Source organism: Coenobita brevimanus, chromosome 66, assembly GCF_032717465.1.
Source record: "Coenobita brevimanus isolate Jiangsu-jjx chromosome 66, ASM3271746v2, whole genome shotgun sequence".
NCBI classification, from domain to species: domain Eukaryota; kingdom Metazoa; phylum Arthropoda; class Malacostraca; order Decapoda; family Coenobitidae; genus Coenobita; species Coenobita brevimanus.
The window spans coordinates 26,256,946-26,282,925 of record NC_137019.1 but is presented as its reverse complement, the minus strand read 5'-3'; the positions used below and the strand labels follow the sequence as shown (position 1 = coordinate 26,282,925).

The 25,980-nt window shown below is 45.8% G+C and overlaps 1 protein-coding gene across 1 annotated transcript in view; it reads left to right on the top strand.

The window, feature by feature from the left end:
- Positions 1-25,980, top strand: part of Ctl1 (choline transporter-like protein 1) — a 764,015-nt gene that overhangs the window by 41,002 nt on the left and 697,033 nt on the right. The window contains exon 3 of the mRNA XM_080276719.1: positions 18,322-18,456. Within this exon, the coding sequence (XP_080132845.1) occupies positions 18,322-18,456 (135 nt within the window). The remainder of the gene's footprint in view (positions 1-18,321; positions 18,457-25,980) is intronic.

The window sequence follows — 25,980 nt, the reverse complement described above, 5'->3', positions numbered from 1 at the left end:
ATGTTTTTGATGCCCCATATAAAGAGACATGAGTTGGAGGAGTACTGGCTCGTGGATGACATAACTACTATCCCAATATTCGGGAAGTATATGTCACGGGATCGGTTCCGACAGCTGCTTGGATACCTGCACTTCGCTGACAATGCAAACCCGTCCCAAACTGACCCTTTGTGGAAAGTGAGGGATTTTCTCAACAGGATTAGGGATCGATTTATGCGATTTTTCCGGCCTATGCAGAAAGTCGTCATAGACGAATCCCTGGTATTGTTCAGAGGACGTCTCAAATTCATGCAGTACATCCCCAGCAAACGCCACCGCTTTGGGATAAAGTTCTTTGTGCTGTGTGACTGTGAGATGGGGTATATCCTGGATTTTGTCATCTACTCTGCTAGTACAATGGATGTGAACAGGAAAGACCCCCTTGGCTTCTCTGGCTCCGTTGTAAAAGTGCTGATGGAGAGGTATTTTGGTGGTAATCATGTGCTGCACACAGACAATTACTACACAGCACCGAAACTCTCCAAATACCTTGCTGAACACGGCATTGGCACTGTTGGCGCTGTACGGAGCTATAGGAAAGAGTGGCCTAGTTTCCCCGAAGCATCATCATCATCCAGGGGAGATGTTCACCTGAAGAAGTCAGACAAGCTTCTTGCGATCAGTTGGCATGACAAGAAGGTCGTGAATATGATCAGCACCATCCACGAGGGGGAATTGCAGAGAACTGGGAAGGTCAGCTACAGGACGGGAGAGCCAATCATGAAGCCTGATGCCGTCATTGATTACAATGTAAATATGAGACTTGTTGATAAGTCTGATATGATGATTGGCGAAATCGACTGTCTCAGGAGAAACACCCGATGGTACAGGAAGGCTTGCCTGCACATGCTCGATATGTGCATGCTCAACGCCTTCATTCTCTACAAGACACAAGTCGGGGGCATAAGGCAACCATCACTGAGACAGTTTTCCAAGACTGTTGTGCAGCAGCTACTTGCACGATTTGGTCAGGTGACGGCATTGATCCCGAGGCGACACTCTGACACACAACCTGACCGTCTTGAGTGCCGCAATTACATGAGCCGGCACCAACTTGTGAAATTGCCTCTTACAGCAGGCGGCAGGTTGTCACAGGGCCGCTGCAGAGTATGTTATACCACCACACGGAGGCCTAGGACGAGAAAAATGAGCACACACCAGTTCCTGGAATGCCAAGTCGCTCTATGTGTAACTCAGTGCTTTGCCGAGTACCACTCTCTGAGTAAATACTGAAAGTGACAGTGATATATAGTGATGCGACAGTGATGTGCTTTGCCAATAATTGTATAATGGATAATGTAGTAATAAGGGATATTTTGCCTAGAAAAAAAAGGAAATATTGGCCAGTATAATAAGTGATATTGTAATAAGAGAATCTGCGGCACTTGTGGAATTCTGCGGCACTTATGTAATTCTGTGATGCGCCAGTGACGCAATATAGTAATAAGTGCAGTGTAAATATAATGTATATTGCCCAGATTATATGTAAAATAATATTAGAAGTTAGAAAGAATGAAAAGATCGCATGAAACGTCAGTGAGCGGGTGCCACCGCAGTGATGTGAGGCGCAGCCGCAGTGAAGAGCGGGCGCAGCCGCAGGGAAGTGCCTTTTACCTACCTCAGTGAACACAGAGTGGGTGTTTATCGTATGTACAGTGTTCATATATGTTTATATTACTATTATGAGAGAGTGGTTGGCATTTGGTACTGGTGTGTGGGGCGTAAAATAGTTATTTCACACCCCTCACTTCTAACGGCTCTCCCCGTCCTGTGAAAGTCAACAAAGTCATGAAACCTACATCAATGGAAAGCTGAAGGTTAGTACTTTCTAATGGTACCTTATTTTTTTCTCTAGTTTTATTCTGTGCAGAGTTATTAAGGTTTAAAGGTTTGTTTACATTTGGCTGAAACCCCCGCGGGAGAGGACAGTCAGACCAAAACAATACCCGCGGTTAAAAGGTTAATGCATAACTTATGAAATAACTACACTCACAAACAGCAGGCTAAGTGGCAACTCTGACTCGTACCGATACCAGAACTACTGTACATGAAACGCCGAGGAGCTTCTCGAGCGCCTAGCTGGCAAATCTTACTTCTTAACACTACCCCCTCCCTAGTCATTTGCCATCCCAACAAAAGTACACAGTATATACAAACACAAACCTTAATCTTAATAAAACATCCAACTTTACACAAAATAATCCTTCAACTTGTCAGGTCTTCTTCTTTGCCGCTTCTGACGATATCCTTGCTCCTCCACACAGTCCATTCCTCCAGGAAGGTCTTGATCCTCTTCTTGGTTCGCTTCTTCTCTTGGGTAACTGTCACCATCCTCTTGCACTTCAGCTCCTTGGTCCTCCTCAGCATCCTTGGCTGTGGGTGAGCACAATTCCTTGTAGACGTCCCAGCTTTACTGTCCTGGCCCATGGTACTGCCACAGACGGTTCACGTGTACCACCTTTGGGCGAGACTTCCTGCCTCCACGAATCCGATATGTTACGTCTGACAGGCGGTCCAACGTAGTGTAAGGCCTGTCCCATGGACTCTGCAGCTTCAGTGACTGTCCCTTCTTGCGCTGAGGATTGTATAACCAAACTTGGTCACCATCCTTGGAGCTCACTTCACTTGCCTTGGCATCATACTTGCACTTCATCACTTCTCCTGAAAACTTGAGGGCTCCTTGCACTTGATGATGTACCTCAGCCAACCTTTCCTGAAGGTGCTTAGCATAGCCGGTGGTGTCTGTAGGCAGCTCTTCACCAGGTGGCCTCCCCATTAACAAGTCAACTGGTAAGCGTAACTCGTGGCCCAACATCAGTTTTGCAGGGGTGTAGCCGTAGACTCATGGGATGCAGACCGATATGCTATCAGCAATGCAGGTAATCTCTGGTCCCATTCTGTTTGTCCATCAACACAGTACTTGGCCAGTTCTTGTCCCAGGATCCAGTTGAATTTCTCCACCATCCCATCTGACTGTGGCCTTAGGGGGGTCTTCCTGGTCTTCTTGATCCCCAATAACTTGCAGCACTCACAGAACACAGCAGACTCAGAGCTTCTACCCTGGTCTGAATGTAACACTTGTGGCATCCCAAAATGACAGAAAAACTGATCAACCAACACCAGAGCAACAGTTGCAGCCTCTTGATCAGGGATAGCATAGGCTTCTGACCACTTTGTGAAATAGTCCATGGCAACACATATATACCGGTTTCCTCTCTCAGTGAGTGGCAAAGGTCCAGCAATGTCCACCGTGACTCTTTCCATCGGTGCACCCACTTGGTACAGCAGGAGAGGGGAGCAACCATGTTTCTTGGGTCCCTTCTTGTCACAGCACACATGAGGCCCAACACTACTCTTCAACATCCTGATGCATGGCAGTCCATTAGAACCTCTGTTGCAGCCGGCTTAAGAGTTTCTTCACTCCCAGGTGCCCACTTGTGATCTGGTTATGGGACTTATCCAAGATCTTGGACCTCATCTTCTTCGGAACTACCAATTGCCAATATTTGCTGAGGCCATCGGGTGTCTCCCACTGATGCTCCAGTAGTCCATTGTTCAAATGAAGAAATTCCCTCTGACTCCAGCAGCTTCCGGTTGCAGGGCCTAACCCAGAAACTCCCTCCCAAGACGGTTGCACTGCATTCTGCTGCAGCCACTCCAGCACTGGTTGCAAATCTGCATCCTCCACCTGCATCCTCCCCAGGTCCTCATCATCTGATGCCAGCCCCGTCACCACAGCACAGCAGCATTTTTTCCTATGATTCTCATTTCTGCCACACTGCATGTCATCTGTTCTTCTGTCTTCTTGCACACTATTCATCAAGGTTCTCCTGCATTTCTTCAGTGGTGGGTCTTCTGCAGCCTTCTTCTTATCATCCCAACCATTCTGATCCACAAGGAACTCAAACTGTGCATGGTAAGCTTCCCAAGATACTCTACCATCAAATTCTTGAGGTTTCGTTTTAATTGGACCCCCATTATAGCCATGCACTTCACTGGTTTGGGGCCTAAATACTGGGGCATCATCATTAAGGCCAGCACTTGAATCTCCAACATTCTGAATATTCAACCCTGCAGTGCCATCTTCAGATGCCTGGGATCCGCCAAGATTCACCATACACTGTCCACTCCTTTCATATGTCCCCCACACACCAACCTGCGGCTCAGCAGTGCAGTATTTTTCTACAGCCTCAATTTTCTCACTAATTATCTTAACATGGTTGACTGCATGCTTCAGCTGGCTATCTACATGCTGTCTGCACTCTGTCATCATTCCCTCACTAATCTTCAGCTGGTTGTCCACATGCTGTTTTGCACTTTGTCAGTATTTCCTCACTAATTGTCTCCAACTGGTCGTCTGCTTGCTGTTTGCACTCTATCACATTATTTCTTACCTCATACTTCTGCTGCCGTAGCTTAGCGTATACCTCCTCCTTCAATTGTTCCTGTTTTTCATTTCCCCCATGAAAGCATCTAGCTGTCCTTGCATTCTCAGCTGTAATTCCCTCTGTATCTCCTGTAGTGCTTCCTGAAGCTGTTCATATCATTCTTTCTGTTCTTCATTCTGTGCCTGCAATTGTTCTTTGATTTCTTTCTTCTGTGCCTGTAATTGTTCTTCAAGCCTTTTCTGTCCTTCACTTTGTGCTTGTAATTGTTCTTGGAGTTTTTCACTTTGTAGTTTTAATTGTTCTTTGTGTTCTTCACGTTGTGCCTGTATTAGCTTCACGATTGTCGCCAGGGAAATTTTCTCCTCCTGCCCAGCTCTAGATCATGTCTTCACACCTTCTGCTTCCATGTCGAAGGTTAGCCTCACTGCAGCCCTGAAATAAAAATCCCACACTCCTGACACCAGTGTTACATCCTAGTCCCTACACTGCCACAGGCTTCAACAGTATTAGGTCAGTACAGGAAGGATGTTGCCCAGTGAGTTGTTCTTCCTGTGGTCAGCCTTCAGGTGTGCAGTACACAAGATCAGCCGAGGCGAAAATAAACACTGGCTTCTTAAAGTTCACTGTCTTTATTTTCCAAATAATTCCACTTAATGCTTTTCAACTTCACTGTTCTCTCAAGCACTGGAGCTATACACACTTTACTAACTGCTATTACACATAATGCATAACAGCACTTCACTGCTAGTACACTTAATGCTTGACAACACTTCACACTTATTACACTTAATGCTTGACAACACTTCACTTATTACACAACTACCAAAAAAAATATTCACTGACAGTAATTACACTTAATGCCTGCCAGCAACTCTTCACAAACTTCACTAACAGCACGTTTACACCAAAACCGACTGCACTTCACTCAAACCGACCTGACACCTGACTGAACTGAAAACTGACTGACTGAACTCATTCTAGTCTCTTATCCATCCTTATATAAACTTGCCTTGTTCTAGAAAGACCTACTTCTCAAACAGTCTCGGACGTGTTGGTCTTGTACTTGCCCCTAACAACAGTTACCAACTAGGCGACATCAAAACATGCTAGAGTTGTCTCACATTACATAACACTCTAAATCATTAACCATACAAACTTAAACTACATAATTTAACAAGCAGTCACTTAAATCAAACATTATTGAGAAGTAGAACACGAAAATTAATGCATGGGTTAGAGCGCTCCGCTGTGACTAAAGGGTCAGAGGATCGAATCCACCCAAGGGTCATTGGTAGACATCAGGAAGGGCATCCGGCCATAAAATGCTTCACGCTCCAAACCAGAGTCCTCTACCCAGGGGCAACGCCTTAGCCCTTATCCAAAAAAGGGGTACCTGGCGTAAAACTCACACACACACACACACACACACACACACACACACACACACACACACACACACACACACACACACACACACACACACACACTATACTCACAAACAGCAGGCTAAATGGCAACTTGACTCGTACTGATACTAGAACTACTGTACACAAAACGCCGAGAAACTTCTCGAGCACCTAGCTGGCAAATCTCACTTCTTAACAATATCTTTTACCACTACATTTCTAGTCACTCTCTCCCCCTCCACAAAATTCCTTTCTTTGGTGAAAACCGATTGGAAACATTTATTGATTATTTCAGCTTGCATTGCCACATCTTTATAGACCTCTCCTTATACTTCTACTTTGGGGGAGGCGGTGGCTGAATCGGTAGAGAGGCGGCCTGCAGTCCTGATGGACCCAGGTTCGAATCCCGGCTGGGGCAGGGAACAGTTTAAGGATTTGAATTTCATTAAAAGCAGACTTTCCTGATCTACCAGATGACCTGCCGACATGTCGTAAAAATACCCCTGCTAATACCAATACACCAGTCCTGTATCAGACAGCCCTAGCATGTATTCAATATGGACGGTGGGTGTTAGCGCCGAAGTGGTGACATGTGGAGGTGTAGGAGGACTACTGGGCCTTGGGATAGGCTACTGCCCCCGAGATATAGGCCCTGAAGCCTTTGCCCAGAGTCGGACACAAAAAAAAAAAAAAAAGAAAGAAAAAAAAAAACTTTCAGTTTGGTGATTCCTTCCTTTTGTTTCAATTTGCCATTGACAGATATATAAAACAGTTCGGGTTTTTCCTTACATTTGTCAGATATACCATCTTCAAAGTTCCCTTCATCCTCTCTACATATTCTTGTATATTCATTTCTAGATTTAGAGGGGAACAAGTCAAGAGTGAGAGCAGTGGAAATGAGTTACTTGAGAGGAGCATGTGGAGTGACGTGGAGGGACAGGTTGACGAATGAAGAAGTGAAGGAACGTTGTGGGGTAGATGTGGATGTGATTGAAAAGATTAGGAGAAATACACTGAGGTGGTTTGGACATGTGGAGAGGATGGAGAATGAAAGACTGACTAAGAGGGTGTATGTAGGTGAGGTGGAGGGAGGGAGAGGGAGGGGTAGACCGAGGATGAGGTGGAGGGATGGAGTTGAGATGTATATGAGGGAGGGGGGGGTGAGTTGGGGGGAGGGGAGTCAAATGGTGGGTGACAGAGTGACTTGGAGGCGTTTTGTCTGTGGCCACCCTTTGCGGGATTAGGGCGTCGGGCTATAGATAGATAGATAGATAGATCTTTTATATTCTTCCTTTGTTCTTTTATTACCTCCCTTTCTCCAGTTGTTCTGCACCATGTTCCTCTTTTTTTTTTTTTGCCATCATACACCTTCTGTTAACCCCTTAAACGTGGCCGTGAACAGTCCCCCCCCCCCCCGAGTGGCGGGGTTGTATCGCGGTCTGAGTACCTGTAGGAAAATATTAGCCAAAAATCAGAGATTAACCCTAGAACATTATACTTGGTATGGCAGATAGTACTTACATTCAGCTTTCTCCAGAGACAGATGTTGAGCCTTCGTGGACTACCCAAGGACTTGTGTAGACTTGCAAAGTTGGGTAACCAAATCTTCACTTTCACACCTCCAGCAACCTGGTTTCCCCTCTACCACAGCCTCATTCTGTCACAGTAAACTTTATACTACAACGTAAAGGAGGAGGCTGTAGCACGGGCCGAACAGGGTAGTACTCCCGAGGGGAATGGGAATGCTGGTGATAGGGAGAGCTGGAGCTCCTGTTTCACTAGCTATCTAACCATCCCCCTTTGCTGACCTTTTCAGTGTGACAGTAACATGGAGAGTAGACCAGCATACTCTCCCAAACGTTTCCTCTAACTATCTATGCACTACACCACATGCACTTTACATTTCACACAACGTATCCCACTACGTTACAGGGGTTGGCGCCAGCAAGGGCATGCGGCCAGAAAACTTTGCCCCCACTACCTAGTGGCGGACATCTGGGGGGAGGCGTGGCGGGGGTTCCGCCGGCATAGATCATGGGTCCAGGGCGAGATGGGGCTCGGGCCTGTGCTAGAGGGTACAGGGCATTGCGGTTCCCAGGCTGCCGCTTCCGCCCAATAGAGAGGGGCCCGAACCTGGGAGTAGCGTCCCAGGAGGCTGCCCTATCAGTGGGTGTATAATGGCGGGATAGTTGCAGTGCCAAGACGCGCTTGGAGGGTGTCCCTGCAGCTGTCCTGGCAGGGTGCCCCGAGGCCACTACCACAGCCACTGGTAAGCTGGTGGGCTAGGGGTCCCAGATCCATTGCCTGGACCTGGGATTGTGCGGTGAGTGGGACCTGTGCTGTGTCTGTCCCCATTTATTAATACTGAAGATGACAAAACAAAAAAGGTTTCAAAGCAAGCCTGAGGACAGTAAATCACCCATGGGGATGAGGGTGGGTTCATGGAATGTGGGAAGTTTGAGGGGAAGAGCAGGGGAAGTCGTTGAGGCATTCAGTAGGAGGTGGGTGGACGTGGCGTGTTTGCAGGAAGTCCGGTACAGGGGTGGATCAGCCAGAAAGATTGTTGGGAAGGACTGTTGCTATAAGTTGTTTTGGCAGGGGAGGACAGACAGATATGGAGGTGTTGGTGTGATGGTTGCGGAGAAATGGGTGGAATATGTTATGAATGTTTTGAGAGTAAGCGATAGGATATTGGCTGTGAAAATTCTGTTGGGAAGAAAGATAGCTGTGATTATATCGGCATATGCTCCACAGGCAGGATTGGATGAATCAGAGAAAGATAGATTTTGGGATGATTTAATACGTGTAGTGGGTGGTATGCGGGATGATGAGATAGTGATTTTGGGAGGGGACTTAAATGGTCATGTAGGTGAAGCAGCCCAAGGTTATGAAGGAGTGCATGGGGGATGTGCATATGGTCTAAGGAATGCAGAAGGGGAAAGGATACTCGAGTTTGGGGAGGCAACGGACATGATTGTGTGCAACACATATTTTAGGAAAAGAGACAGTAGGTTAATTACGTATGAGTCTGGGGGAAATAGCAGTCAGATAGATTATTTTCTGGTTAGGAGGGCCGATAGGAGGTTAGTGAGGGATGTTAAAGTTATAGGAAGTGAGGAGTGTGTGCAGCAGCACAAACTATTGATTTGTGATATGGTGCTTAAAGAACAAATGATGAAAAAGAGGACTTATGTACCTAGGAGGAAAATATGGAAGCTGAAAAACCAAGTAGTAAGGGATGCCTTCTATAGTGAGTTGAGGAGAGTGGTGGCTGAACAGGAAGCTGTTAATGAACAGTACAGAGCCCTCAAGAACAATTTCTTGAGAGTCACTGATGTAACATGCGGCTGGACAAGAGGACCACCAAGACATAAAGTAACTTGGTGGTGGGATGAGGGTGTAGAAGCTGCAATTAAGGAGAAAAGAAGGCTTTTCCGGGAATGGAAGAAGGGTGGTAGCAAAGAGGAATATTTGGCTGCCAAGCGTAGGGCTAGGAGAGAGGTATACAGGGCAAAGTCTGAGTCACAGAGACAATTACTTGATAACCTAAATCATGGGGAAAGGAAAAATATATTTAGGGTGGCAGGTCAGGTGAAGAGGGATAATCGGTATATCATAGGTGAGCAGTGTGTGAAGAATGATGAAGGAAGGGTAGTGGTGAACAGTGAGGATATTAAAGATGCATGGAGAGAGCATTATAACCGGTTGTTGAATGAGGAGTTTGACTGGGACAGGGAAGGTTTGGAGCCAGCAGATCCAGTGTCTGGCCCTTGGCCTTTGATTGATACTGCTACTGTGAGTGAGGCAATAGGCAGGATGAGGGTGGGGAAGGCAGCAGGTGTGTCTGGGTTGACTGCCGAAATGTTGAAGGCCTCAGGCGATATAGGGGTGAGTTTAGTCACTGACCTGATAAATAGGATTATTTATGAGTGTGTTGTCCCAGATGATTGGCTGAAGAGTGTAATTGTAAATGTGTATAAAGGGAAGGGTGATGCCCTGGAAAGAGGGAATTATAGAGGTATAAAGCTTTTAGATCAGATAATGAAGGTAATGGAGAGAGTTTTAGAAGGTATGATTAGAGAAAGAGTGAATATTGATGAGATGCAGTTTGGGTTTATGCCAGGTAGGGGGACCACTGATGCCATATTCATTGTTCGACAGCTTCAGGAAAAATATATTGGTAGGAGAAGGGATCTTTATTTTGTTTTTGTTGATTTGGAAAAGGCCTTTGACAGAGTCCCTAGAGAGGTGGTGAAGTGGGCAATGAGAAAGCTTGGCTTGGAGGAGTGGCTGGTTAGGGTGGTTATGGCCATGTATGTGGGTGCTCACACCCAGGTGAGAGTGAATGGAGATTTGAGTGATGAGTTTTCCGTGAATGTTGGTGTGCATCAGGGGTCAGTCTTGAGTCCCATGTTGTTTATCATGGTACTTGAAGCCCTTTCACGTGACTTTAGAAACGGACTCCCATGGGAGTTGTTGTATGCTGATGATATGGTGTTGATTGCAGAGAATGAAAGGGAGGCGGAGGAAAGGTTTAGGAAGTGGAGAGATGGTATGGGGCAAAAGGGTTTAAGGGTAAATGCAGATAAAACAAAAGTGATGATATCTAGGGTTGGTGGCGGTACTGTCAAAGACGAGGGAGAGTGGCCATGTGCAGTTTGCCACAAGGGCGTGGGAAGTAATTCCATCTTGTGCGGTGTGTGTGATAAATGGGTACATAAGAGATGTAGTGGTATCAGAGGTAGACTGCGAGATAATGCTGATTTTATGTGTACGGCATGCCGGGGTGAGCAGGTGGAGATCGTCAGACGTGAAAGAATTGAACTTGCTGGTGAATCTCTTGAGTGTGTGGAAGAGTTTTGTTATTTAGGAGACATGTTGTGTGCTGGAGGTGGGGCTGGAGCTAGCTCTGTGGCTAGGGTGAGAAGTGGTTGGAAGAAGTTCAGGGAGCTCTTGTCTCTCCTGACATTGAGGGGACTCTCCCTACGTGCTAAGGGGTCTTTGTATGCAGCGTGTGTTAGGAGTGTAATGCTGTATGGCAGTGAGACCTGGGCAGTGAAGGAGGAAGACATTCGCCGGCTCAGACGTACAGAAATGACAATGATTAGGTGGATGTGCAGTGCGTCCCTGCGTCCAAGGCCTGGAGGGGCTGGGTTTACAATGGAAGAGTTGAGAGGTAGGATGGGACTGGAGTGTATTGGTGTTGTGATGAGGAGAGGTAGATTGAGGTGGTTTGGACATGTGGAGAGGGTGGGGGATGATAGTTGGGTGAGGAAGGTGAGAAGTGTTAATATTGGGGGTGGGGTTATGAGGGGTAGACCGAGAATGACATGGGACGAGGTCATTAAGTGTGACCTTAGGGTTAAGGGACTGAACAGGGAGGCTGCAATGGATCGTGCAGCATGGAGAGCCGCCATTAGGTGACCAAGGCCGACACATGCAAGCATGTTGGAGCCTTTAAAAACGAAAACGAAAGGTAGTAAGGAATCCGTATTTGTACAATAAGCACTGAAAATAAGGCTAAAATCAATGAAGCGTACGGCTGACATGCAGCGCGGCGGCGGTCTTCCCGTCACTCAACAAACATTTCCATTTTCACAGCTAAAAACATGTATACTACATTATTTTCAATCATATTACTTCCCAAAAGATCACCGCGGCGCGCTTTTTATTCTGCCTTACGCCCGTCACTTTATTCTCGTTCCTGTCGGCCGCTTGCACTGACTCGGAAGAGCTAGAACTTGCCATAATGTCACTTGAAAACCTGCGGTAAACTGACGCTAAACAGGGGCAAACCGTGAGAAAAAAAGCTAGTGTTACAACTGGGGAAACAAGCGTTTCCTATTAGCATAAACTGCTTGTGAGAGGAGAGCGTAGATTTACAGTTCTGAGCACTCAGAGCGCTGCCATGTATCACAGCCAGGCTGGCAGGGGCCGTGGTGGGGGGGGGGGACGGGGGAAAAACGCGATACTTGGCAACAACGGAGGTCAGTGGTACAAAGGTCAAGTGTGCTAAAAGTAGCTAAAGGGTGGTGGTACTGATAGACAATACCAGCTGGAGCCTGCCTGCCCGCGGTTATTCAAAATTTACTAGAATCGCAAACGCGACGCTCCGCCGTTATGTCCTTTTTGCCGAGCGTCGCAAATGCGACGATCCGCGTTTAAAGGGTTAAACCACTCCATTTTCCTGTTTTCTTTCCCACTTACTCTTGGCACATATTTTTCCACTTCTGAATGATAGAGGTCTAGAAAGATATCCCACTTCCTCTGTATCTCTCTTGTTTCTCTGAATTTTCTCCAATCTGCATTTTCGAAAAATTTTCTCTGTCCTGTAAAGTTTGCATTCCCAAAGCTGTATCTTCCCTGCCTATAAAGCTCGTCTCTTGGCACCACATTCCCTTTCATTATCTGGAACTCTGACCACATGATCACTTTTTCCTGTAGAACACAGATATTTCAAAGACTCAGTTATGTCAGGTTCTTTGGTTAGCAGTAAATCTAGTCTTGCTGGTTTGTCATCACCCTGGAATCATGTCTCTTTTTTGACCCACTGGGTCATTACATTATTCTATCTATCTATTTATAGCCCGATGCCCTAATCCCGCAAAGGGTGGCCGCAGACAAAATGCCTCCAAGTCGCTCTGTCACCCACCATTTGACTACCCTCCCCCCAAGTCACTCCCCCCTCCTTCATATACCTCTCAACTCCATCCCTCCACCTCATCCTCGGTCTTCTCCTCCCTCTTCCTCCCTCCACTTCACCTACATACATCCTCTTAGTCAGTCTTTCATTCTCCATTCTCTCCACATGTCCAACCACCTCAGTGTATTTCTCCTAATTTTCTCAACCACATCCACATCCACCTCACAACATTCCTTCACTTCTTCATTTGTCAACCTGTCCCACCATGTCACTCCACATGGTTCTCTCAAGTTACTGATTTCCACTGCTCTCACTCTTGACTTGTTCCTCTCTAGCAAGGTCCATGCTAGCTTCCATACGTCAGGGTAGGGATCACAGTATTATCATGCAGTGACTTCTTCCATACTCACCTCCCTATTTCTTATCACTGCTTACAGTGAACCAACAACCTTCCTTCCGTGCTGTACCCTTTCAAGCACTTCATCCCACAAACTTCCATCCTTATTCATCACACTACCCAAGTACTAGAATGGAGCGGTGGCATCTTCGTCATAGGTCTACCCCCCAGAGGCTGTCGAAGAGAAGTGGAGGACAGCATGGGGGGCTAAACCACCGCAAACCCCCCCAGCCCCTCATAGGGCTTGGGTACCTGGGAGTGGCTTCAGTCACCCGGGCAAGTACCACATCTCCCAACACAACACACACAACAGCACTGTTTTTTCAACACCGAGAAATGGCTCCCCGGCTGTCATTTCTCGACGGCTTTTTCTAGCCGGGGGCATTGAGAGCAATCCAGGACCCACCAACAAATACTTATGTCCAACATGCTCAAAACCTATCAAGTCGAGCCGACAGACAAAGGGTTCAGTTCAGTGCAATTCTTGCAAGAACTGGACCCATTACACCTGCACAACATTTGCATCTAGAAGACATTACACAGACACCTGGACCTGCTCCTTATGCTCCTTCCCCCCACCCATCAACCCCCCTTCCAATCCTACTCCTACTTCCGTCACACCTCCACAGCCAAACCCACCGACCCTTCCCACACCATCCAGTTCCCCAACTCCTCCCATTCCAACCCATCCTAATCCACCTGAACCCTTACCTCCATCACAACCTCCTCCTACCCCTTCCCCTCCACCCACACCATCTTCCCCCCGTGCTGCAGCAGCCAACACACATCGCACACACAACATAAACATCCTTCAGTTAAACATAGATGGCATAAACACCAAAAAACATGAACTCACACAAGTCATCAAACAACAGAACATACACATTGCCATCTTACAAGAAACAAAACTACACAGAGCACAGAAAACACCGACATTTCATAACTTCACCACCATTCAACAAGACCGGGCTGACGGCGGTGGCGGTGGACTTATCACCCTGGTACACAAATCTATCAACTTTGCAGATACCAGTTCACACACAAAGTCACTTCTCCCCCCACATGACACCACAACAGAAATACAATCAATTAAAATACGCACTGGTAACAGATCACACATAACAATTGCTAACACATACATTCCCCCCTAATCGTCCCCCACAGTACCACACAATTACTCACCACAGATACACCACATCACTAACACACCCAACATCATCCTGGGTGGTGATTTCAATGCCAAGTCATCGGCCTGGCATATCAGCAACCCTGACACAGACAGAGGGCTGGTACTACAATCCCAGACTGATCATCTCTTCATACTAAACAGTCTAGACCAACATACCCATATCCCACACCAAGCCCTCTTCCTCCCATCATCTCCAGACATCACCTTCTGCTTCCCCAACCTCGCCCCCACTACATCATGGAGAATGGTCAAAACCCTTGGTTCTGATCACCTCCCAATCATCATCGCTACCAAAACCAGAATCACCTCAGCTGGCCACAAACACACGTACATTAATTATAAGAGAGCCAACTGGGAGGCCTTTGTAACTGAAACAGAACATCTCGAAACACTAAACAGTACACCCATCACAAACATCAACACCGCTGTGCACACTTTCAATACAATTATACAAAACAGACAAAAGACACATCCCTAGAGGCAACAGAAAGAGAGACAACCCCAACTTCACACCAGAAATTCAAGGCCTAATCAGACAACGGGACACACTGCGACACTCCCCAACACCCCATACACAAGACACCATACAACAAATACAAGAACTCAACACTGAGATAAACAATAAAATATCAGAACAGCAAACACGAAACTGGAAAAACTTTTCTCCAAACACTGGACCACAAAACAAACATCAGCAAACTCTACAAAACACTAAACAGCATCACACTTTCCAACAGCGACACCACACAATCACACGCTGCCATCACAACAACAGACACCATACCCTCAAACAAACAACAAGCAAACACTCTCATCAGTCACTTTTCACAAGTCAGCCATCTAAACCCCCATCCCGAAGACTGACGTATCATCCGACGTAAGAGACAGTTCCCCACAGACCCAGAATACGCACGTTTCACTTACAACCAGATGAAGCACATCATTAACAACCTCAAGCACTCATCTGCCTGTGGACCAGACAACATAAGCAACATTCACCTTAAACACCTAGGACCACAAGGCATACAAGCACTCACCAGCATATCAAACTACAGCTACTCACACAACATAATACCCAACATCTGGAAGCATGGCAATATCATCACTATCCCTAACCCCAACAAAGACCCCACGTTACCCTCCTCACATTGCCCCGTCACACTCCTCTGCACCCCCTCTAAAGTCACTGAACGACTTGTACTACAACTAGTCACACCTCACATTCCCCTAGCCCAGTCACAACATGGCTTTAGGCCACTACACTCCACAAACACCCTTCTTCCAGACCTTACACAGAGAGTTTTCGATGGCATGAATTCAGCTAGGCCACCACACAGAACAATCATAATCACACTAGACATTAGCAAAGCTTTTGATGCTATCCCTCACCACAACCTCACAAACAAAATACTCAACACAAACATGCACAATAACACAAAAAGATGGCTGGCAAACTACTTAGCAGGCAGATGTGCACACGTAACATTTGCCGGTCAGTCTTCTAACATCAGAAACTTCACAAACGGTGTCCCCCAGGGATCTGTTTTGTCCCCTACACTCTTTAACCTATACATGTATGACGTACCCACACCCCTTACACCACAGATACACATAGCTTCCTATGCAGATGATATAACACTCACATGTATGCACCAAAACGCAAACACAGCTGCACACATCATTCAACCTTACCTCAACACACTACACGAATGATTCATCACGAACAGGCTCAAAATAGCCCCAGCCAAATCTACAGTGACTCTTCTCACAAACTGGACAGCAGAACAGTGACATCCCACACCTCACCATAAACAACACTCCCCTACCACACACACACACACACTCAAAATCCTTGGTGTAACATACAATACATCAATGTCATTTAAACAACACATCACAAACATTAAAAATAAAATAACACCAAGACTCAATGCTTTGAGGTCACTTGCCCATACAACATTCGGACACAACAAAGAAACTACCACCACAGTATACAAACAATACATACGTTCAGTGATGAATTATGCAAGCCCAGCTACCTCATCAAAACACACTACAACACACTACAGACCTTACAGAACAAGGCCCTAAAAATAATCACAGGCTGCACAGCTACTACACCCACAGACCACCTACATCAAGAAACCCAAGTCCTCAAAGTGAAGGATCACCTAGACATGAGAGGCACCCAGTTTCTTGCTGCAACCTCCACAAACCCACAACATCCACTACAGTACATGGCAGCACATCCACCCACACCAAGGAACATCAAAACAACACCCAGCACATGATACCATACACAAATACTGTCGTCTCTCCCCCCTCGCCCACCTCAAACCAGCTTCCAGAAGCACATCCACACTCAGATCACTCGCCACTCCATTCAGTCACTTAAAGACAACACACAGCTGCATGCACGGCCTCCTGACATCCACCCTTCTGAATCCCATCTTCCTCGTGAGGACAGGGTCCACCTGGCCAGGCTGAGATGTGGGCACCATCCAGCCCTCTTAAGCTACCAGAAGAGGCTGGATGACTCTGTCACTGATGCCTGTCCAGGATGCAGTACAGCACCCCATACTATTAAGCACATTATGGAAGATTGCATTGCACACAATCACCTACGCCAACAACACAACATACACTCTTTGAGGGCCCTGTGGGAAAACCCGGTCTCGGCCATGGCCTTCCTAAGGGACTCAGGGCTGTTCAGCCAGACTGCCTAGGGAAGAACTACTACTACTACTACATCTCCTGGTACTCATTGCCATTCCATGATCTTGTCTTAGGGGGAACAAATACTACTGCCATACCTCTTTTGCCATTCTCTCCAATTTCTAATTTCATTTTTATGACTTCAGCCCTACCCTCTCCCATTTCCACATTATCCACATTCATGTTGTTCTTCACTGATATCATCACTCCTCCTCACATTTTTTCTTTTCTGTCTTGTCACAGTTTGTATTTACCATCTCCCCTATAGATATCAGTATCCTCTCTTAACTTGGACTCTACAAAGCCCATAACATTTGGTTTATGTACCCTGAAGAAATCATTTATTTCTAAACTTGCCGATATTAAGCCATCAACGTTAGTATGTGCTACTTTCAAACTTTTTTCGTTGTTTTTATTTCCTTTTCGCTTCCTCTCTCCGTCGGTACCACTTCCTCAATTTCTGATCCATAACTCTCCAATAGAACACTGTCTTCTCTTCCTCTGTTCTCTGTTCATTTTTTTTGCCTTTGCTTCCTTTACTAACTCATTTATTTTAGCTCTTTCTTCCTCATTTGCATCTCTCCTTATCCAGACATTCTTGAACCCCTCTTTGTCTGATCATTTCCGTGTTCTGTTGATGATTTCATTTACCTTTACCTGAGACTTAAACTTTACCTTAAGTGGCCTCGCCCCTCCTTCCTCGTACTTTCCTAACCTAAACACTTTTTCAATCTCTTATTGAGCTTTGGTGTTACCCTCCATAACTACTGATATTATCTCTTTAACCTTACTCAGTTCATCTCTCTCTCTTTCTGATCTTAATGTCATACGTTTTTCTTTTACTCCTGAAATTATCGCGCATTTTTTCTTATCTGCTACATCCCTAACTAAACATTCTCTGCTTCTCAGTACCCTAACCACTTCCTTCTCCACCTTTTTCTTGCTTTGTTGTTGTATAATCTCTTTCAGATTTACATTTCCTTCCTTTTGAATTTTCTTCCACCCCTTGTGTTGCTCCTTGATTTCCTTAATGTATTTATCTTGCATCCTTGATTTTGATTCATACTCATCTAGTTTACTTTTCATCCTGTCCCTTTCTTCTTCCAACCTCTTATTTTCTCTCCTGAGTTGTTTTATTTGAGGCAGATTCGTTACTCACTTTTAATTCTGTACCTTCTCTTTCTTGTTCAGCACTGCTGTTGCATACTTTTTCCAGGGTATTCTGCAGTACTTTGATCTCTTTCTCCTGTTTTAAGGCTTGTTCTTGTAACTTGCTAATTACTGACCATACCTTTTTTAACTCCTGGACATTCCTCTCTGCCATTTTCTCCACTCCTGCTACTCTTGTTTGGTTCAGTTTAGTGCTTCCTTCTCTGTGTGTGTGTGATTTTTAAAACACAGCCTTGGGAAGAATTCACTGTCTCTGTGTAGCGTATTTAAATATCTGCTGAGGTTGGTAATGTCATGCCTTGGGTAGATGGGGTTGTGAATTTCCCCTTGTTATTTCTGTTTTTGTTTTAATGTAATGTTTTTATATTCACCAGGTATGTGTTATTCTTTGATGTGAATGACTTGAGCGTGTCCCTGAAGGTGTGTGTACGTGAGTGCCCTGACAGAACCCTCAGCACTCTCCAAGATGTGCATGATTTCTATGCACGCACTGGATCCAGGATATGCAGGTGTGTTGTTTTATATACCGTTACAAATTAAGAAACCTATTATGTTTGGACAAAACTTAAGACCTTTACCCATAATTTAATTTCAAGTGCCGTGCCTGTTTGACTTCTAATTGGATCCCATACTGGTATTCCTTGATGGTAGAATTGATTGGGCAGGTATTGTTATGCTGTATGTGAATGTTGTTCCATACCCCTAGTTTTTCTTCCTGAGCAAACTGTTGACCACAGGTAAGCAACTGCCTCTGTGGGGCTGTCCTACGGGGATAGTGCAGTATGTAACACATTGTAGGGAACCAGTGCCCCCATGTGATAGGCAGTGCGTTGCTAGGACCAGATTAGGGTCCTTCTGCTTGGCAAGGTGCAGGAAATACAAGATGGTTTGACTCTTAGGTGGATACCAAAAGTGCTCTGCTCCATCCAGAATGTGCACAAAAACCACGTAAGGGTTTCCCCGCCCTGAATGGGCTTGGGGACGGGTTGTATTTTCACTTGGTTTGTCTGTTTGCCTGTGTGTGTGTTTGTGTCTGTCTGTTAAGAACTGTACATGAAAACTACTGGTTTGATTTTGACTAAAATTATGGGGATTCTGATTGCTTGATTAAATTCTGGGCCAAATTGGCCCAGGCTGTAGGTCAAAAAAATATATATTTATATAAAATATATATTTATATATATACAGTACCCTGGCGTCCAGCACGCGTTAGTCCAGCACGATTCGAGTCCAGCACGGTGAGCAATTAATTAGTATTATTTAATACAATTTAATTACTGCAACACGATTGTGTTAGCATAACACGCACAGAGCTCCGAGAAGTGGGCCAAATCCGCAGAGTTCACTCTAGCACGATCACCCCAAGTCCAACACGGCCATACTGGACATTCCCATGATGATGATAGCCAATGAAAAACTTCTGATCAAGTAGCCTTCCCCGCCCGCTATCGTGACGTGATTGTGATGCCGCCCAATTAAAAACGCTTCTGGTGTCACATGATGTTTTGTTTACATTTCTCCCGCCACAGAGCCACTCAGTCGCATAATTGCATTGGAAGGTGCTTTTTTCTTGCTGCATTTTCTGCCCTTATTACTGCATTTTACCCTGCTCACGATGCTTAGGAAGCCTTCTGAGAACCCCAAGAAGCGTCGGCACCTCCCTCAGGCCACCAAGCTAGAAAGCATCGAGAGGAAGAAGAAAGGGGAGAGGAAAGTTGACATTGCCAAGGCCTACGACATGAATGAAGCCAACGTGATCATAATAAAAAACTTAAGACAAGATCCTGGCAGCCGAAGGCTATCACACGGCACTTCATACCAGGTTTGCCGAGGATACGATGGTAAATCGGAACTGTAATGTGGTAAAATTGCTGACGATACCACGGGCATTTGGAATTCATCTGGATGGATTCCTGCCGAGATACAACGGGCAAAACAGTGTGACCAAAACCCAGGTGACTCGACAGAGAATGTATCTTACTACAGCATTGAACATTTAGCCTGACACTGAATACATATTAATATTTTAGAATAAATATCAATCATTTTGAAACCCTTCTCATCGGCATGCATACCAGTTTATAAATAAAGTTGCTTCTCTTTATTCTCTACCGAGTCAGCGACAGCGATCACTTCCCACAGTCACGAGACGGGGCTCTGCCAACAGTGTGAGAAGCATGCACTTTCCCGAGGATTACAGTGCTAGGACAGGCAGAAGCAGGACCTTCCATGGCTGTAGACGAAGATAGTGATTCTGAGTGTGATTTCGAAGGATTTATGAGGGAGGTTGAGAAGGAGCAACAGCCATTACCCGCTAGTGACGCCAGCAGCCATCCTCCGGGGACCCAGTAGGACTAACTACAGCCTTGGATACCACCTTCCATTCCCAGCAAGCCCACCAACACTATCCTAAAAGGTTAGTTATCATTCATAGCACAGTACCATTTATTATAATTACAATAGTACCAATATATCTTTAGGTATAGGGTAGGTATTTAGGGTGACTTTTCCGAGGGTTGCTGACATAATTCATTTTTCCCCATAAGCTCTATTGTTAGTCCAACACGTTTTTGGTCCAACACGTGACCCATGCATGACAATATTACCGTGCTGGATGCGAGGGTACTGTATATATATATATATATATATATATATATATATATATATATATATATATAAGCAACGTTGGGTCTGGTTAGTACTTGGATGGGTGACCCCCTGGGAACACCAGATGCTGTTGGCATCCCTACGTCAAGTGGGGTTGGTGGAGGATTAGTGCCCCTCCCTGTAAAACAATTAACTCTAAGCCCTTGGCCACCCTGTCTGGGATACATGGCATCTGGCAATGAAAAAAAATGAATATATATATCTATCTATCTATCTATTGCCATACGCCTCAATCCCGTTTGGGGTGGCCACAAACAAATCGCCTCCAAGTCGCCCTGTCCCCCGCCATTTCACTGCCCTGCTCCCAACTCACACCCCCCTCTCTCATATACCTCTCCACCCCATCCCTCCATCTCATCCTCGGCCTCCCCCTCCCTCTTCCCCCCTCCACCTCACTCACATACACTCTCTTCGTCAGTCTTTCGCCCTCCATCCTCTCCACATGGCCAAACCACCTCAGTGTGTTCCTCATAACGCTTCCTATCACATCCACATCCACACCACAACGCTCCTTTATATCCTCATTCGTCAGCCTGTCTCTCCACGTGACTCCACATTCTCCTCTTAAATAACTCATTTCCACTGCTCTCACTCTTGACTTGTGTCCTTCCAACAATGTCCAAGCTTCACTTCCGTACGTTAGAGTTGGTATCACAATACTGTCATGTAGTAACTTTTTCACTTCCATGCTCACTTCCCTGTTTCTTATCACTGCTTTCAAGGAACCAGCAACCTTTCTTCCCTGCTGTACCCTTTCAAGCACTTCACACTCCAAACCTCCATCCTTACTCATCACACTACCCAAATACTTAAACGTACTCACATTTTCCAATTCCTTACCATCTAACCTTGCTGTACATTCACTAACTTCACCTCTCTCAAAGACCATCACTTTACTCTTCCCTACATTCACCTTTAGGTTCCGTTTCTTACACACTCTCTCAAACTCATCCACCAAGCCTTGCAGCTCCCCTTCGTCTTCACTCAACAACACTGTATCATCTGCAAACAACAGTACAGGGAGTTTCCAAACACTATCCTCTCTCACCAGGGCCACTCCAACATCCACTACCCTACCTTGTACCTCTTTTATTACCCCATCCATGTACAGATTGAACAACCATGGAGACATGACACATCCTTGTTTCAAACCAACTTTCAAAGAGAAAAATTCACTTAGTTCACCATCCACACGCACTGCAGCCTTCGCACCATCGTACATACTCTTCACAGCATTCAACAACTTCCCATCTACTCCATATATTCTTAACACTTTCCACAATCCTTGTCTATCCACCCTGTCATATGCTTTCTCCAAATCCATGAAAGCCGCATACAACTTCTTTCCCTTCTCTAGAAACTTTTCCACTAAAGATCTAAGAATGAATATCTGATCTACACAACCTCTTCCCTTCCTAAAGCCTCCCTGTTCTTCTCCAACTAATTTCTCTGTTCTTTCTCTAACTCTGTCTATAAGTATCCTACCATACACTTTTCCTATTATACTAAGAAGACAAATGCCCCTATGATTACCACACACTTCTTTTTCCCCTTTTCCTTTGTACAAGGGAATAATTATACCTGACTTCCAATCCTCCGGGACTCTACCTTCCTCCCAGGCCAATCTGCACATCTTCCACATCCATTCTACTACTATCTCTCCCCCATGCTTCAGCAGTTCACCACACACTCCATCAATTCCTGGGGCTTTCCCCGATTTAACTTTCTTCATTGCTTCCACAACTTCTATCCTACTGATTTCTTCCTGTCTTCTCACCTCCCTCCTTCTCCCAGCCATTCCCCAGCCACTTATACTTGCATTACTTCCATCCTCTACGTTCAACAATTCCTTAAAGTGTTCTCTCCATCTGCTCACTTTTTCTCCCTTCTCCACTAGTAATCTACCATTTTTATCTTTCACTCCCCTGCTAACATCACCTCCACCCTGTCTTACTCTTTTCACTTCTCTCGAGAACATTTTCTTACAGTCCCTCCACTTTACACTCAAATTCCTTCCAAATTCCTCATCCACTCTCTTCTTACTCTCTCTTACTAATCTTTTCACTTCTCTCTTCCTTTCCACATATAACTCTCTCTTCCGCCTCTCAACTTCTTCCACGCCCCTATTTCTCACCCATTCATTGTATGCTTTCTTCTTTTGTGCCACAGCCTGTCTCACCTCTTCAGTCCACCACTGTATATATATATATATATATATATATATATATATATATATATATATATATATATATATATATATATATACTTTATATATATATATATATATATATATATATATATATATATATATATATATATATATATATATATATATATATATATATATATATATATATATATATACAATATATATATATATATATATATATATATATACAATATATATATATATATATATATATATATATATATATATAAACTCTAATATCCGGACGCCCAATATCCGAACATCCCCACTAACCGGACATAATCGTCCCGGGATCCAATATTCTCAAAATGGTCTGAAAACTGCAAAAAATAAAAAAATAAAAAATAAAATTTCCCGCCCGTAATTTGAACTTGCCGCGCACGGCGCAGGAGAGCATTGTTGTGGCGCGTCATTCCTCCGATGTCCGATAGAGCGCCGCTGCATCCTCCCCACTTTCCGCCTGTCTCTCGCCGCGAGTGCACGTTCGTCGTTATGGCTGCCCACGTGCTCGCTTTTGTGGTGGTGCCTTACCTGCTGCAGGCGCTCCTGCTGCTCTCGGACCTCCTCTTAGTGTGTGTGATGATGGCCCCGCCACCTGAGAAAAGGAAGAGAGTGGTGTTGACTCTGGAGAAGAAACGGGAGATATTGGAAAAAGTAGATGTGGGGTGGTCTTCTTCCCGCATCCTCTGCGAGTTCAACCTGGCCCGTCTACTTTGTTTGATATTAAGAAATCCCGAGACAAACTCATGCAGTACACGGCTGACTTCTTGTCAAGAAGCAAACGCAACATGGAGAGGAAGGTGATGTTTACTCCCAAGTTTGCTGAAATCGACCGCTCCACGTTGATTTGGTATTGACAGCACTGTGCTGCTGGTGTGATGGTACGTGGAATGGAGCTGAAGGCTGCTGCTGAGAAGTTCACAAGGCTTCACGACGCCCTAGACTTCAAGGCATCCGAGGGTTGGCTCTTTACGTTCAAGTTACGTCACGTCCTTACCAACCATAAAGCTCATGGTGAAGCTTTGGACGCTAAGGAGGATGGAGTTGACGAGTTTCGGCACAAGGTGAAGGGCTTGATCGACAGGGAGGGCCTCACTCTCAGTCAAGTCTACAACGCTGACGAAACTGGTCAATCCTATCGCTCTTTGCCAACGAACACTCTAGCTGAGAAGACGGAGAAGCGTGTACGTGGCCGCAAGCTCTCCAAGGAACAGATATCTGCTTTGTGTTGTGCCAATGCTAACGGCATGCACCAGCTTTAGCCCGTTGTTGTTGGCCGTGCAAAGCAGCCTCGGTGTCTTCGTGGGGTGATGGATGTCCTTCCTGTCGTCTCGTACCATTCTTTGAAGGCATGGTTTACAGCCGTGATCTTCAAAGACTGGTTCCACCGTCACTTCGTCAAGGTGGTCATCAATTACCAGACGAAGACACTGGGAATCCCGCGCGACCAGGTAAAGGCCCTCCTTCTGCTCGACAATGCACCTGCCCACCCGTGTGACAAGGACTTGGTGGCTGAGAATGGCCGGATTAGGTGCATGTTTCTGCCATCTAATACGACTGCTCTCATCCAACCAATGGACCAAAGAGTGATCGTGGCAACAAAGTGCCTATACAGACGGAAGTTCCTGGACAGGGTGATGGTTGTTCTCGAGGACGAGGATGAGCGCAGGGAGGGACGGGACACACGAGGCCAGCGGACTTTGGAAAACCTTCGCCGCTACAACATCAAGTCTACACTGTACAACTGGGCTAGTGCATGGAAGGAAGTCCCTGTGAAGACTCTGGAAAATGGTTGGTCTCGTCTGCTTCTCGGAACGGATGTGGAGTACGATTTTCTAGGGTTTGACGTAGATGACTTCCATGCACGGCTACGTATGCATGGTGACGATGTTGATGTGGACGATGTTTGTGAGTCGTTGGATGACGACGAGGGCGATCCTGGGTATCAGACATTGTTTGATATTGAGATCGCGTCTTCAGTTGCAGGTGTCAGTACCGAGCTTGAAGATTCCGACGAGGAAGGCGACGATGATGCGGACTCCTCTCAGCAGGACACTACTCCAGCCATCCCCAAGCTGAGAGCACTCCGGGAACATTTAGAGTTCGTCCTAGACTACCTGGAACACCCGGACTGCGACAGGGAGATGGGGCCCTTGGGACTTGTGGAGGAAGTGTGTGCTTTCAGGCAGCACATCATCAATCGTCAGTATCGTCGGTCATTGCGTCAATCAACCATTGACAGTTTTTTCAGGCACGGGACCCCCCGCTGTGCCCATCCCTGGCTCCACTCCGTTGCCTCCCCAAGACAGGCCCTCATGCTCGGGGTGAGCTTCTATCTATCTGTCTATTGCCAGACGCCTCAATCCCGTTCCTCCAAGTCTCCCTGTCCCCCGCCATTTCGCTGCCGTGCTCCCAACTCACACCCCCCTCTCTCATATACCTCTCCACCCCATCCCTCCATCTCATCCTCGGCCTCCCCCTCCCTCTTCCCCCCTCCACCTCACTCACATACACTCTCTTTGTCAGTCTTTCACCCTCCATCCTCTCCACATGGCCAAACCACCTCAGTGTGTTCCTCATAACGCTTCCTATCACATCCACATCAACACCACAACGCTCCCTTATATCCTCATTCGTCAGCCTGTCTCTCCATGTGACTCCACAGGCTCCTCTTAAATAACTCATTTCCACTGCTCTCACTCATGACTTGTGTCCTTCCAACAACGTCCAAGCTTCACTTCCATACGTTAGAGTTGGTATCACAATACTGTCATGTAGTAACTTTTTCACTTCCATGCTCACTTCCCTGTTTCTTATCACTGCTTTCAAAGAACCAGCAACCTTTCTTCCCTGCTGTACCCATTCAAGCACTTCACCCTCCAAACCTCCATCCCTACTCATCACACTACCCAAGGACTTAAACGTACTCACATTTTCCAATTCCTCACCATCCAACCTCGCTGTTCATTCACTGACTTCACCTCTCTCAAAGACCATCAATTTACTCTTCCCTACATTCACCTTTAGATTCCGTTTCTTACACACTCTCCCAAACTCATCCACCAAGCCTTGCAGCTCCCCTTCGTCTTCACTCAACAACACAGTATCATCTGCAAACAACAGTACAGGGAGTTTCCAAACACTATCCTCTCTCACT